At 45.9% G+C, this 14,243-nt stretch overlaps 1 protein-coding gene across 3 annotated transcripts in view; it reads left to right on the top strand.

Moving 5' to 3' along the window:
- LOC134948996 (putative bifunctional UDP-N-acetylglucosamine transferase and deubiquitinase ALG13) overlaps positions 1-14,243 on the top strand; it is a 479,197-nt gene that overhangs the window by 424,833 nt on the left and 40,121 nt on the right. For all 3 annotated transcript variants that reach the window (XM_063937323.1, XM_063937325.1, XM_063937324.1), the window contains one exon: positions 7,587-7,746. In XM_063937323.1, coding sequence (XP_063793393.1) covers positions 7,587-7,746 — 160 coding nt within the window. The remainder of the gene's footprint in view (positions 1-7,586; positions 7,747-14,243) is intronic.

Below are 14,243 nucleotides of genomic sequence, written 5' to 3' on the forward strand. Positions count from 1 at the left end.
TGCAGATCAATTGATCTGCAGATATATCTATGTACGGATCGGGCAGTGTGCTGTGCATACACACTGCCCGATCCGTCGGGGGACTGACGTCATGAACTGGGCGGGCGCCCGCCCAGTTCACCTGTCAATCACCGCCGGCCGCCGCAGCATATGTACGGGCGGTCGGACGACCGCCCCGTACACACACAGCGACGCGCCAATATATTGGTAGATATATTGGCCGTCGGCTGTGCTGCGCAGCCGACGCGATACGTCTGTGAACGACGGAGTTCACAGACGTATCGCCCGTACACACTGGCCGACGCTCCCGCGATATATCGGCCGTTCAAGAGAACGGCCGATATATCGACCAGTGTGTACGGGCCTTTAGGGGGGGGGAAGTAGGAACCAATTTCTCAGTTAGTTTAATGGCTCTGCTTCCGCTGACAGGACACCATTAGCTGCTGCTCACTCCCACAGCACTGCCGCCACCCCTTAACAGAGCCAGAAGGCTGGTGAGTATTAACCGGAGACCTGCAGAGAGGGGCCCTCCGGTCATCATGGCGGCATAAAGGTACCAGCGCTGGACGCTGCGCAGCAACATGTCTCTCAGCACAGGGTGCGTGGGGGAGGGCGCGCACTGAGGGACATGATAAATCCTTACACTCACTGGCAAAATGTACATAAATATTACTGTGGCTGAACTGCGCCATTACAGGGGGCGGGGCTTCACCTCAGAATTGCTTGTAACACTCATTTGGCGCCGTTTTCTCCTCAGACGCCGGAGCGCTGAACCTACAGGCTGCTTCTCCTCACACATCGCTGATACAAGTACCGGTGTTATAGAAGGGGAGGGGAGCACATAATTTATTGAAGTCTGCGGTCTTCACTTTGGATAAAAAGCGCTGTTTTGGTATATATGTATATTCATTGTATGCAATACATATAGGGCGCGTGGTGTGGACTGGCAATCACCTCTGGGTCTCTCTGACAGACTTTAGGTAGATCTGTCCCCAATAGCTCCCCTTTGTGTGAGTGGTGTGACTGTACACGTATGTAACATGTCTAGAGAAAGTTCTTCCCCAGAGGAAACCATTTTGGAGGCACAAGAGTGTTCTGAGCCTGTGTGGGCGAGAAAGCTGCAGAGTAATATGTAAATTCTTTGAGTCTGAACAACAGACAAAACAAGACAGTCTGTGGAGGATGCTCTGTTTGCTGATTCCTCCACGTCACCCACTCGGGACCCCTCCTGTTCCCAGAAAAGGTCTCTGACCCAAATTATGCAAAGTGACACTGACACAGATTCCGACACTGAAGTCGACACTGGAGATTTGAGGGGGGTAGATCCCAAACTGGCTAAGAGCATTCAATGTATGATAGTCACTATAAAAGAGGTGTTGGAATTTCCTGACACAACACCTCCACCTGAGGAAAAAAACTAAATTAAATAAAAAAACAGCGGGTGACTTTTTCTCTGTCTAAGGATAACGTATCCTTTCCCAGAAGAGGATAGGCGTAAGTGGGAGTCGCCCCCAATGATAGACACCTCACTCTCTAGGTTGTCAAAGAAAATCATTTTACCTGCCCCAGGATCAGCTTCATTAAAAGAACCTGCTGACCGCAAATTAGAGACGACTTTAAAGTCCATCTATGTTGCTACAGGTATGTTACTCAGGCCCGCGATTGCTTCTGCGTGGGTAGGTAACGCAGTGGAAAAGTGGGCAGACAATTTAATTGTTAATATTGACACGGTCGATAAAGATGATATGCTGCAAATTCTAGGTCATATCAAAGTTCTGCAGGTTACTTGGTTGAGGCTATGAAGGACATAGGCTTACTGGGCTCAAGGGCCTCTACTATGGCGATTTCAGCCGCAGGGCACTCTGGATCCGCCAATGGAATGCTGACGCTGAATCCAAAAGAAATATTGGGCGCTTCCCTACAATGGTGAGGCCCTCTCTGGAAACGAGATGCCATGATATCAACTACTACATCTGGCAAGTCAGCATTTCTGCCATCGGCAGCTACAGCGGCTTAAAAAAAACAAGTATATCATTCTCATACTATGCAGTCCTTTCGGCCCAACAAGTACAAAAAGGCTAAGAGTACCCCTTTTGTCACAGGAAAAGGGAGAGGAAAAGGTAGAAAATCTACAACACCGTCAAGCTCCCAGGAGCAGAAGTCCGCAACTACTTCTGCAAAAGCCACAGCATGACGCTTGGGCTCCTCTTCAGGAGTGCGATCAGGTGGGGGCACGTCTATTATATTTCAGCCAGGTCTGGCTTCACTCAGACCTAGATCCTTGGATATTACAGATAGTATCCCAAGGTTACAGGTTGGAATTACAAGACCTTCCCCCATGCCGATTTTTCAAATCGGCCTTGCCAGTTTCTGCTCAGGACGGCACAAATGTCCTAAACGCAATACACAAATTATGTCAAGACAGAAGAATTGCCTTGGTTCCTGCCGAAAAAAGAAACCAAGGTTTTTATTCAAGCCTGTTTGTGGTGCCGAAGCCGGATGGCTCAGTCAGACCAATTTTAAACCTAAAATCTCTGAATCTTTATTTGAAAAGGTTCAAATTCAAGATGCAGTCCTTGAGAGCGGTTATTTCCAGCTTGGAAGAAAAGTAATTTCTGCTGTCAGTGGACATCAAGGATGCTTACTTGCATGTTCCCATTTACCCGCCACATCAAGCATACCTGAGGTTTGCGGTTCAGGATTGCCACTACCAATTCCAGACATTACCGTTCGGGCTCTCCACGGCTCCGAGAATATTCACCAAGGTGATGGCGGAGATGATGGTTCTCCTTTGGCAAACAAGGAGTCAACATAATTCCATACTTGGACGATCTCCTCATAAAAGCGAGATCCAGGGACAAGCTACTACAGAACATAGCATTGTCCCCGAAGGTGCTTCAACAGCACGGTCGGATCATCAACTTTCCAAAATAGCAGTTGAAACTGAGAATGAGATTATCATTTTTGGGAATGATACTGGACACCGAGATACAGAGAGTATTTCTACCGGTGGAAAAGGCTCAGAAGATCCAGAGCATGGTCAAACAACGTTTGAGACCAAGAACAGTATCCATTCATCAGTGCATTCGCCTGTTGGGGAAAATGGTAGCGGCTTACAAGGCGCTACAATATGGCCGATCCCAGGCCAGGGTCTTCCAGTGGGACCTACTAGACAAGTGATCCGGGTCGCATCTCCACATGCATCAAAGGATAACCTTTACAGCGAAAGCCAGAATTTCGCTCCTGTGGTGGCTTCAAATTTCTCACCTACTGGAGGGACACAGGTTCGGGATTCAGGCCTGGATCCTGGTAACCACGGATGCAAGTCTCCGAGGATGGGGAGCAGTCACGCAAGGCGAAAGCTTCCAAGGAAGATGGTCAAGTTAAGAAACTCACCTTCACGTAAACATTCTGGAGTTGAGATCTGTGTACAACAGTCTTCATCAAGCGGCACACCTTCTTCAAGGTCGTCCCATACAGATCCAGTCAGACAATGTAACGGCAGTAGCTTACATAAACCGTCGAGGCGGAACAAAAAGCAGAGCAACAATGGCAGAGGTGACAAAGATACTCCTCTGGGCAGAAAGACATGCAAAAGCTCTGTCGGCAGTTTTCATTCCGGGAGTGGACAACTGGGAAGCAGACTTCCTCAGCAGACACGATCTCCATCCAGGAGAATGGGGCCTCCACCCAGAAGTCTTTGCGGAGGTGGCAAGTTGTTGGGGTGTTCCTCAAGTGAATGTAATGGCATCACACCTCGACAAGAAGCTTCAGAAATATTGTTCCAGTTCAAGAGACCCACAAGCAATAGCGATAGATGCACTGGTGACCCAGTAGGTGTTTCGGTCGTTGTATCTGTTCCCTCCACTTCCACTTATTCCAAAAGTTCTCAAGATCATCATCAGAACAGGAGTTCGAGCAATACTCATTGCTCCGGACTGACCAAGGAGGGCTTGGTATCCAGATCTTCAAGAGTTATTAATGGAAGATCCTCGGCCTCTTCCTCTTCGCGAGGATCTGTTTCAGCAGGGGCCGTTAGTTTATCAGGACTTACCGCGGTTGCGTTTGACGGCATGGCTGTTGAGCGCCAGATCCTAGCCCGTAAGGATATTCCCAATGATGTAATTCACACATTTATTCTGGCTAGGAAAGGGGTAACGTCCAAACATTACCATCGTATTTGGAGAAAATATGTATCTTGGTGTGTATCCAAGAAGTCTCCTGCGGTGGAGTTTCAATTAGGACGACTTCTCCTATTTCTACAGGCAGGTGTGGATGCTGGATTGAGATTAGTATCTATCAAGGTTCAGATTTTGACCTTGTTAGTTTTCTTTCAGAGACAAATGGCTTCTCTTCCTGAGGTCCAGACGTTCGTGAAAGGGGTTCTGCGCATCCAACCTCCCTTTGTGCCTCCTACGGCGCCATGGGATCTTAATGTGGTGTTGCAGTTCCTTAAATCGGACTGTTTTGAGCCTCTGCAAGAGGTGGAAAAAAAGTTCTCACTTGAAAAGTGGTCATGCTGTTGGCCTTGGCTTCAGGCAGACGAGTGTCTGAGTTAGGAGCTCTGTCACAGAATCCTCATTCGATATTTCATGAAGATAGGGCTAAACTGAGAACATGTCAGCACTTTCTTCCGAAGGTTGTGTCGTCTTTTCATATCAACCAACCAGTGGCGGTGCCAGTAGCTTCTGACACCTCAGCCGTCTCAAAGTCCTTGGATGTCATCAGAGCGCTGAGGACTTATGTTGTAAGAATGGCTCTTATAAGGAAAACAGAATCTCTGTTTGTCCTCTATGACCCCAACAAGATTGGGGGTTCTGCTTTTAAGCAGACTATTGCGCGCTGAATCAGGGGTACCGTTCAGCACGCTCATTCCACGGCAGGATTGCCATTACAGACTTCGGTAAAAGCCCACTCTACAAGGAAAGTGGGTTCGTCCTGGGCGGCTGCCCGGGGGGTCTCGGCTTTGCAAATCTGCCGAGCTGCTACTTGGTTGGGTGCAAACACATTTGATAAGTTTTATAAGTTTGACACCTTGGCTGCTGACGACCTTCAATTTGGTCAGTCAGTTCTGCAGGAAAATTAGCACTTTCCCGCCCTTACTGGGAGCTTTGGTATATCCCCATGGTACTAAAATGGACCCCAGCATCCTCTAGGACATAAGAGAAAATAGGATTTTAATTACCTGCCGGTAAATCCTTTTCTCGTAGTCCGTAGAGGATGCTGGGCGCCCGCCCAGTGCTCATTTTTCCTGCTGATTACATCTCTCTCTCTCTGCGCATTTTTTCATGTGTTCAGTTGTTCACTGCTGTTGCGTTATGCATGCTGGTTGGCATGACTTATGTTTAAGGCCATGTTAGCTGACATGTTGTTTATGGATGGTGTGAGCTGGTGTGAATCTCACCACAAGTTTAATAGTAATTCCTCTCTCGAGAATGTCCGTCTCCTCGGGCGCAGTTCCTATACTGAGGTCTGGAGGAGGGGCATAGAGGGAGGAGCCAGTTCACACTGTTGAAAAGTCTTAAAGTGCCGAAGGCTCCTGTGGAACCGTCTATACCCCATGGTACTAAAATGGACCCCAGCATCCTCTACGGACTATGAGAAAAGGATTTACCGGCAGGTACTTAAAATCCTATTTTAGTCTAATCAATGGTACAATTGGGTCCAAAAATTTCTAGACCAAATTGTCGGAAAACTATTTTGTTATTTGATTTCTTCTGATCACTTACAGTACATCTTTCTTTCTCTTTGTTTCTTTTTTAAGTTTCATCTGTATGAAGTAGAGTGTCTTTTCACATAGAAATTGCAGCAAAATGTAATTCCTTCTGGGACGCCTGGAACTCTGCTTTTCCTTTTCTAAGTTACAGGAAAGGCAAGTTTCTTGGGTATCTAGTGAAGAAGTGTCCTCCCAACACTTGCAATTTATGTTTAATATTCTGGTCCATCACATTCCTACCAGTTAGAGCATTGAGTAACCCGCCCTTTACAGAGAATAGCCAGTCGCCTTCATTTTATTAGCAGGGGCACCGAGTGGGTAGATAAAGCTCTGTGGCCCAGGTATTCAAATGAGGTATAGCCATGCCACAAAATAGTGTGGACTTACCCCATTCAGTGAAGCGACTGTGCATCTCTGGGCTGAGGTATATTAAAAGCTGACATTTTTTCATTTAGCACTGAAATTTGTAATTTTGCTACCATTCGTAATTTTATTGTGACCCTGTGCAGACCAATACCGAATTGTCTAGTACCATAGTACATACAGTTTCTTCCTGTTTGTAGATCTTTCATTGGACATACTGTAGTTTGGGAAAGATCAAAGTCCCATAAAGTTCAGTGTTAGTGCTTCAGGGAAATACAAAATGGTTTTGTGACTTCTGTTCTCTGAAAACTTAAATGTCCATTAAAATGAGGCTGGGTACACACTATGCCGACGGATCTGCCGACATAACGGCTGATTTGACAAGCATACACACTACGATATGTTTATGCAGACATCACAACTGGGCATGCATTTAAATTTGCCCACCTAGGTGTGATGTCAGTCCATGCAGCCAATGTTCGGATGGTTGGCAGGTCGCCTATACAGATAGCCAAACGTGCCGGTATATCGGCAAAGGCTGTGCTGCAGGGACAAAGTGATAAGTCTGTGAAATACGTAGTTCAGAAAGACATATCTGGTGTACACACCTGCCGATTACTTACAGATACATCGCCAATTCAATGGAATGGGCGTTATACCTATCACTTGGACCCAGCTGTAGACAGACTGAAGATGAGTTGTTCGGCACAGCTGTTCTACACCTTTCAAAACCACACTTATACAATATGTACATTGGCTTCTGACTAAATTGACCCTGGTGGGCTTCCGTAATAAACTTTTTATGGTAATCTCTGCTGGGCAGACACTGCTGTGTATTCCGTGTAAAATGTTTCATATTGTGTTGGTGCTAGCTGCATTATATGTTGGCACTGTAGGCTGATAAAGAGCAAGAATAACTTTTTGGCATTGCCGCTTTCCTGTAAATGAGATGGCATATTGGTGTAGGCACTGCTAATACAATGTATTTTGTGACACATCTCAACATTTATATGTTGTGTATGGAAATTCTTTACATAGCAATAATTTTCTCTTACTGTCCTCCTCATATTGTACCAAAGTTAGGGGCTTATTTACCATGAGTGTTAAAACTCGCTGTGAATGATAAATGGTGCTCCAGCCAGTCAGCTCCTGTCGTATGTTTGATAAATGAAAGCTGGGAGCTGATTGGCTGGAGCACCATTTATCATGCACAACGAGTTTTAACACTCTTTGATAGATGGGCACTAAATGATACACCAGGGAATGGCTTCAATCAGCTACACTTGTTCTGGTGGTCTAAGTTAAGGTGGACCCCTTATAGTTAGCAAGTACCCAAATATGATGATCTAAGAGTTTCTGGAGCATAGACAGACTGCTGTATGCTGCTTGTGTTTGTTTTTTTTTTGTTTTTTTTAAGTAAGTGGTGTTGGTTTTTTATGCCGTATAATGACCTTTTATTTGACTGCTAATCCTCCATATGAAATGTACAGCTTTAATTTAATTACAGGTTACGTCCGTGATTTCATCCTCCTGCGTGAATGCTGCACCTGCAACAGTCATCTCCTCAAGTTCTGCTGTGGTTATGCCAACCACAGTCACCTCCACTGTCCTCCCACAGACGGCAGTGCAGCCAATACTAATGTCTCCGCCTCCTGCTGTAAGACCAGGTATTTCTGATTTCCCCTCACATGTAAGCAGGTCTTGGGATGGAATTTACCTTCAGATTACCCCAGATCCACTTCCGCTGCATTGCTCCATTTACTCACATCATTGTAAGATAAGGCATGTCCTATAAATCTGTATTCCCTACACTTTGCCGTGTGCCCATAGCTGTGAGAGCTACTGTACCTACTGTATATACATTGGCAATGGGCAATTGCCCTAAAACAACACATTTCACTTGAGTATTTTTATTGCATGAAAACTAAATGTGCTGCTTCATGGGTTAAGCTGGGTGTACGCTATACAATGATCTGGCAGACCATCTGTCCAATCTGGCTGGTTGGAATGAAAATCTGGTAATGTATGAGAGCAAAAAGCACAACAGCATTAGCTGCGCTATATAAGGAACTGTTAATAAATAAAATATATTTAATAAATGACAATCAACCATTTATTCCAAAACATCTGAAAATGGACAAAAACAGTTGTAAAAACAATAAATTGGTTGAATTTTGGGTTTAACCAGTTTTTCTGAACAACCATTTTTGTCCGTTTTTCAGCATTTGGGAGCAAATGGTTGATTGTCATTTGCTCCCATACAGTACATTACCAGATTTTCATTCGAACCAGCTAGAATGGACAGATGGTCTGACAGATAACTGTATAGTGTATGCCCATAATTTTCCACACACTCAGAAATACAATTTAAGAAACTGAATACATTTTTCACAGGCTGTTTATGTGCAGAGACACTAGGCTGTGCTCTTGTGCCATTGTATTGTCTTTGGAGATTAAACTGTTACTGTAATTTCCGTTTTCTAGTTTGTATTTTTTTTTTTGTACAGTAGTCTTGTAAATAAAATTTACTACTAGAACAGGGGTGGCCAACCAGTCAGAGGAAAAGTGCCCAAAAGTATCTGCAGTTAAGCCAAAGAACCGGATATCATGTGCGCGCCGAAGGCGTGCGCACAAAAAATAGGGTTTGGCCTGACACAAGGCCATGCTCCATTTCTGTGCACCCGCCTTCGGTATGACATTTGAGGAGAATGACCATGTGTCATACCCCCGTTTTTAGTCACACAGATCTACATAAAATACACTGAAACAAGCTAGCCCTTCACTCTGTGCCTCTCAGCATCCCACCTCTGTGTGTTTCAGACTGCCCCCTATACTCTGTGTGTCTCAGCATCCCACCTGTGTCTTTCAGCCTACCCCCTTCACTATGTGCCTCACAGCGTCCCCCTTCACTCTGTACCGCTCAGCATGCCCCCCTCATTAAATTAATTAATGATAGAAGCCCCATTTAAATGACAAACTTGCAGCGCTATAAGTGCCAGCATGGATGGTCATTAATTATTATTGCCTCAATTAATATAAAAATATTATTTTCTTCATAATTTAGCGTGACTGGGATATAGTGGGTGACTGGGAGAGGGAGACGGCATACCCTCCAACTGTACCTTTTTTTTTTATGGTCTGTACCAATTTTTGGCTCTCCAAACTTACATTGAAAGTATAGGAAAAGGGGCGTGACCACGCCCCCTTTTCGCGTTTGTACCGATTTTTGTGTAAAATGTTGGACGATACGGGACAGGGGGGAGGGTGACAGGAGATGGTGGGTAACAAGGAGAGGGTGACAGAATTAGAACTGTAACACTCTCAAAATTGGGACAGTCCCTGTCTCTCACCTTGAATTCGCGGCTGTGCTGGGAAGTGTACTCCAGGGTCCAGAGTGAGCGCAGGATCTTGGTCAGTCACCTCCTTGAGGTCCTGGCCGCTGTGTTAATGATGCTGGTGTTGCCGTGGCTGCGGAGGCCGGACCTGCCGAGCAGACTGGGGCTGGGAGATGAGAGCTGCAGGGAGGCCGGCTGGCTGCGGAGCATGACTTGTCCCCGGGTAAAGGCGGCGGCCTCCTGCTCATTGCTGAGGTGGGATAATGTGCAGGAAGCAGCCGACTAACCTCTCTTCTGCCCGAATAGCTTCTTTCCCAGGGGAGACCTTCCTCTCCTTCACCCTGCTGCCGTGGTAGCGCCAGACAACAGCTACATGAGTGAATCTCCCCAAGCTCCTGCTTCCGCTCTGGGGACACCATGCACACAGTGCTACCCACACCAGCAGCCTCCAGCTCACGTGACTCTTATTCACAGCTGCAGAGACCCGAGCAACCAGCCGCAGTACCTCTGTAAGTTCTCAGCGGCACACCAGGGTGCCGCAGCACACAGGGAACCACTGCTACTTGTTCAGCAGTCCAGATGCCCTAGGCAATGGCTGGCTCTGTGAGGCTGTCAATGTCAGTGGGAGCCGCGCCTACAGTGTCAGGGAGCGGGCGGCAGGAGCTGCAGCCCAATCAAGAAAGAGCCGCATGCGGTTCGAGAGCCGCGGGTTGGCCACCACTATACTAGAGTATCAAGCTGTGCATTTTCCCTCTGAACTCTGTTGCTTATATTTTCATATTAAATGGTGGCATTAACTCAGCGGAAACTGAATTTATAGAGTATATTTGATCAGTGGCCTCAATGTGACATTTTGCTGCTCAAAAAAAAATAAAGACCAAAGCCACTTGCCTGACCTCGCATACTTAAATGGTTGCACAGTGGTAGGCAAGAAATATATAGAAAGCTGGCTTTCTCTTTAGCCATCTCTCATCCATTTCAGCTTGTCATGTTCGAATGTTGCAATGGGTATGTCACACGTGGAGATTGTTAAGCAATTTAGTCATTTTGAACCAAAATATGTCAGAAATTGCATTTTTCGGCATCCAATCAAAATATTTTTGTACTAGATTTAATCAGACTAAATCCATAAATTGATCAGGATGGTGTATTACCTCATCGTGCCATGAATAAGGTTTTTAGCTGAGCAGGAACAACCCAAAGGTATATGTTGCAGTCAAATCATTCGACCTGCTGTCCGAATGACTGGATTTGGGTAACTGTCCTTTTTGTTTGACTAAATTGGCTACAGAACAGATACAATGATTACAGGTGAAACTCAGAAAATTAGAATACCGTGAAAAGTTAATTTATTTCAGTAATTCAATTTAAAAGGTGGAACTACAGGTTGAGTATCCCATATCCAAATATTCCGAAATACGGAATATTCCGAAATACAGAATTTTTTGATTGAGACTAAGATAGTGAAACCTTTGTTTTCTGATGGCTCAATGTACACAAACTTTGTTTAATACACAGTTATTAAAAATATTGTATCAAGTGATCTTCATGCTGTGTGTATAAGGTGTGTATGAAACATAAATGAATTGTGTGAATGTACACACACTTTGTTTAATGCACAAAGTTATTAAAAATATTGGCTAAAATTCCCTTCAGGCTGTGTATATAAGGTGTATATGAAACATAAATGCATTCTGTGCTTAGACTTGGGTCAAACGCCATGATATCTAGTAATGTTATGCAATTCCAAAATACGGAAAAATCCGATATCCAAAATACTTCTGGTCCCAAGCATTTTGGATAAGGGATACTCAACCTGTAATATATTATATAGACTCATTACATGCAAAGTGAGATATTTCAAGCCTTTATTTGTTATAATTTTGATGATTGTGGCTTATAGTTTAAGATAACCCCAAATCCAAAATTTCAGAAAATTAGATTATTACATAAAATCAATACAACATTTTTTTTTTTAATACAAAAATGTCGGCCCTCTGAAAAGAATAATCATGCATATGTACTCAGTACTTGGTTTGAGCCCCTTTTGCTTGAATTACTGCCTCAATGCGGCGTGGCATGGATTCTGTCAGCCTGTGGCACTGCTGAGGTGTTGTGGAAGGATGCTTCAATAGCGGCCTTCAGCTCTTCTGCATTGTTCAGTCTCATGTCTCTCAGGTTTCTCTTGGCAATGCTCCATAGAGAGCCTGGAGAGGATCGTCAGGAAATGGACATTCAAAAGTGTGGGGGAGCTTCACAAGGAGTGAACTGAGTCTGTAGTTAGTGCATCAAGAGCCACCACACACAGACGCATCATGGACATGGGCTTCAAATGTCGTATTCTTCTTGTCAAGCCGCTCCTGAACAACAAACAACGTCAGAAGTGTCTTACCTAGGCTAAAGAAAAAAATAACTGGTCTGTTGCTCAGTGGTCCAAAGTCCTGTTTTCTGATGAGAGCAAATTTTGCATCTTATTTGGAAACCAAGGTCCCAGAGTATGGAGGAAGAATGGAGAGGCACACAATCCAGGATGCTTGAAGTCCAGTGTGACGTTTCCACAGTCTGTGTTGATTTGGGGAGCCATGTCATCTGCTGGTGTTGGTCCACTGTGCTTTATTAAGTCCAGAGTCAACACAGCTGTCTACCAGGACATTTTAAAGCACTTCATGCTTCCTACAGCATACAAGCTTTATGGAGATGCTGACTTCATTTTCCAGCATTTGGCACCTGCCCACACTGCCAAAAGTACCAAATCCTGGTTCAATGACCGTGGGATTACTGTGCTGGATTGGCCAGCAAACTCGCCTGACCTGAACCCCATAGAGAATCTATGGGGCATTGCCAAGAGAAAAATGAGAGACATGAGACCAAACAATGGAGAACAGCTGAAGGCCGCTATTAAAGTATCCTGGTCTTTTATGACACCTCAGCAGTGCCACAGGCTGATAGAATCCATACCACGCCGCATTGAAACAGTAATTAATGCGAAAGGGGCCCAAACCAAGTACTGAGTACATATGCATGATTATACTTTTCAGATGGCTGACATTTCTATATTTAAAATCCTTTTCTCTAACGTCCTAGTGGATGCTGGGGACTCCGTAAGGACCATGGGGAATAGACGGGCTCCACAGGAGACTGGGCACTCTAAAGAAAGATTTAGTACTACTGGTGTGCACTGGCTCCTCCCTCTATGCCCCTCCTCCAGACCTCAGTTAGAATCTGTGCCCGGCCAGAGCTGGGTGCTTTTAGTGGGCTCTCCTGAGCTTGCTAAGAAGAAAGTATTTTAGTTAGGTTTTTTTATTTTCAGAGAGCTTCTGCTGGCAACAGACTCTCTGCTATGAGGGACTGAGGGGAGAGAAGCAAACCTACTAACTGCGGCTAGGTTGCGCTTCTTAGGCTACTGGACACCATTAGCTCCAGAGGGATCGAACACAGGTACCTAACCTTGATCGTCCGTTCCCGGAGCCGCGCCGCCGTCCCCCTCGCAGAGCCAGAAGTACAGAAGCCGGCAGAAGCAAGAAGACATCGAAATCGGCGGCAGAAAACTCCTGTCTTCACCTAAGGTAGCGCACAGCACTGCAGCTGTGCGCCATTGCTCCCACAGCACACCCGCACACTCCGGTCACTGTAGGGTGCAGGGCGCAGGGGGGGGCGCCCTGGGCAGCAATTAGAGTACCTTTGGCAAAATAACACATATATGCAGCCAGGCACTGTATATATGTGCGAGCCCCCGCCATTTTTACACATAGAAGCGGGACAGAAGCCCGCCGCTGAGGGGGCGGGGCCTTCTTCCTCAGCACACCAGCGCCATTTTCTCTCCACAGCTCCGCTGGAAAGAAGCTCCCCAGGCTCTCCCCTGCAGTATCAAGGTAGAAAAAGGGTGAAAAAGAGAGGGGGGGCACATAAATTTAGGTGCATTTTATATAAAACAGCAGCTACTGGGTAAACACTAAGGTACTGTGTAATCCAGGCCTGGCCAACCTGTGGCTCTCCAGATGTTGTGAAACTACACATCCCAGCATGCCCTGCCAGAGTTTTAGCATTCCTTAATAGAAAAACTGTAGCAAAGCATTATGGGACTTGTAGTTTTACAACAGCTGGAGAGCCACAGGTTGGCCAGGCCTGGTGTAATCCCTGGGTTATATAGCGCTGGGGTGTGTGCTGGCATACTCTCTCTCTGTCTCCCCAAAAGCCTTTGTGGGGTCCTGTCCTCAGTCAGAGCATTCCCTGTGTGTGCGGTGTGTCGGTACGTCAGTGTCGACATGTTTGATGAAGGATACGTGGAGGCAGAACAAGTGCAGATGAATGTGGTGTCGCAGCCGACGGTGCCGACACCTGATTGGATGGATATGTGGAAGGTGTTAAATGATAATGTAAGCTCCTTGCATAAAAGGTTGGATAAAGCTGATGTTTTGGGACAGTCAGGGTCTCAACCCATGTCGGATCCCACAGCTCAGAGGCCGCCAGGGTCTCATAAGCGCCCACTGTCCCAGATGGTGGACACAGATGCCGACACGGAGTCTGACTCCAGTGTCGATGACGATGATGCTAAGTTGCAGCCTAAAATGACTAAAGCCATCCGCTACATGAATTATGTGAAAAAGCGTGGGATTCCCCTGATAGGAAAGTAGTAATTTCCAAGAGATTACTGATGGCGTATACTTTCCCGCCAACGGATAGGTTACGCTGGGAATCCTCCCCTAGGGTAGACAAGGCGTTGACACGCTTATCTAGGAGGGTGGCTCTGCCGTCTCAGGATACGGCCGCCCTGAAGGATCCTGCGGATAGAAAGCAGGAAGCTATCCTGAAGTCTGTATATACACATT

Source organism: Pseudophryne corroboree, chromosome 8 (genome assembly GCF_028390025.1).
Source record: "Pseudophryne corroboree isolate aPseCor3 chromosome 8, aPseCor3.hap2, whole genome shotgun sequence".
In the NCBI taxonomy this organism is placed as follows: domain Eukaryota; kingdom Metazoa; phylum Chordata; class Amphibia; order Anura; family Myobatrachidae; genus Pseudophryne; species Pseudophryne corroboree.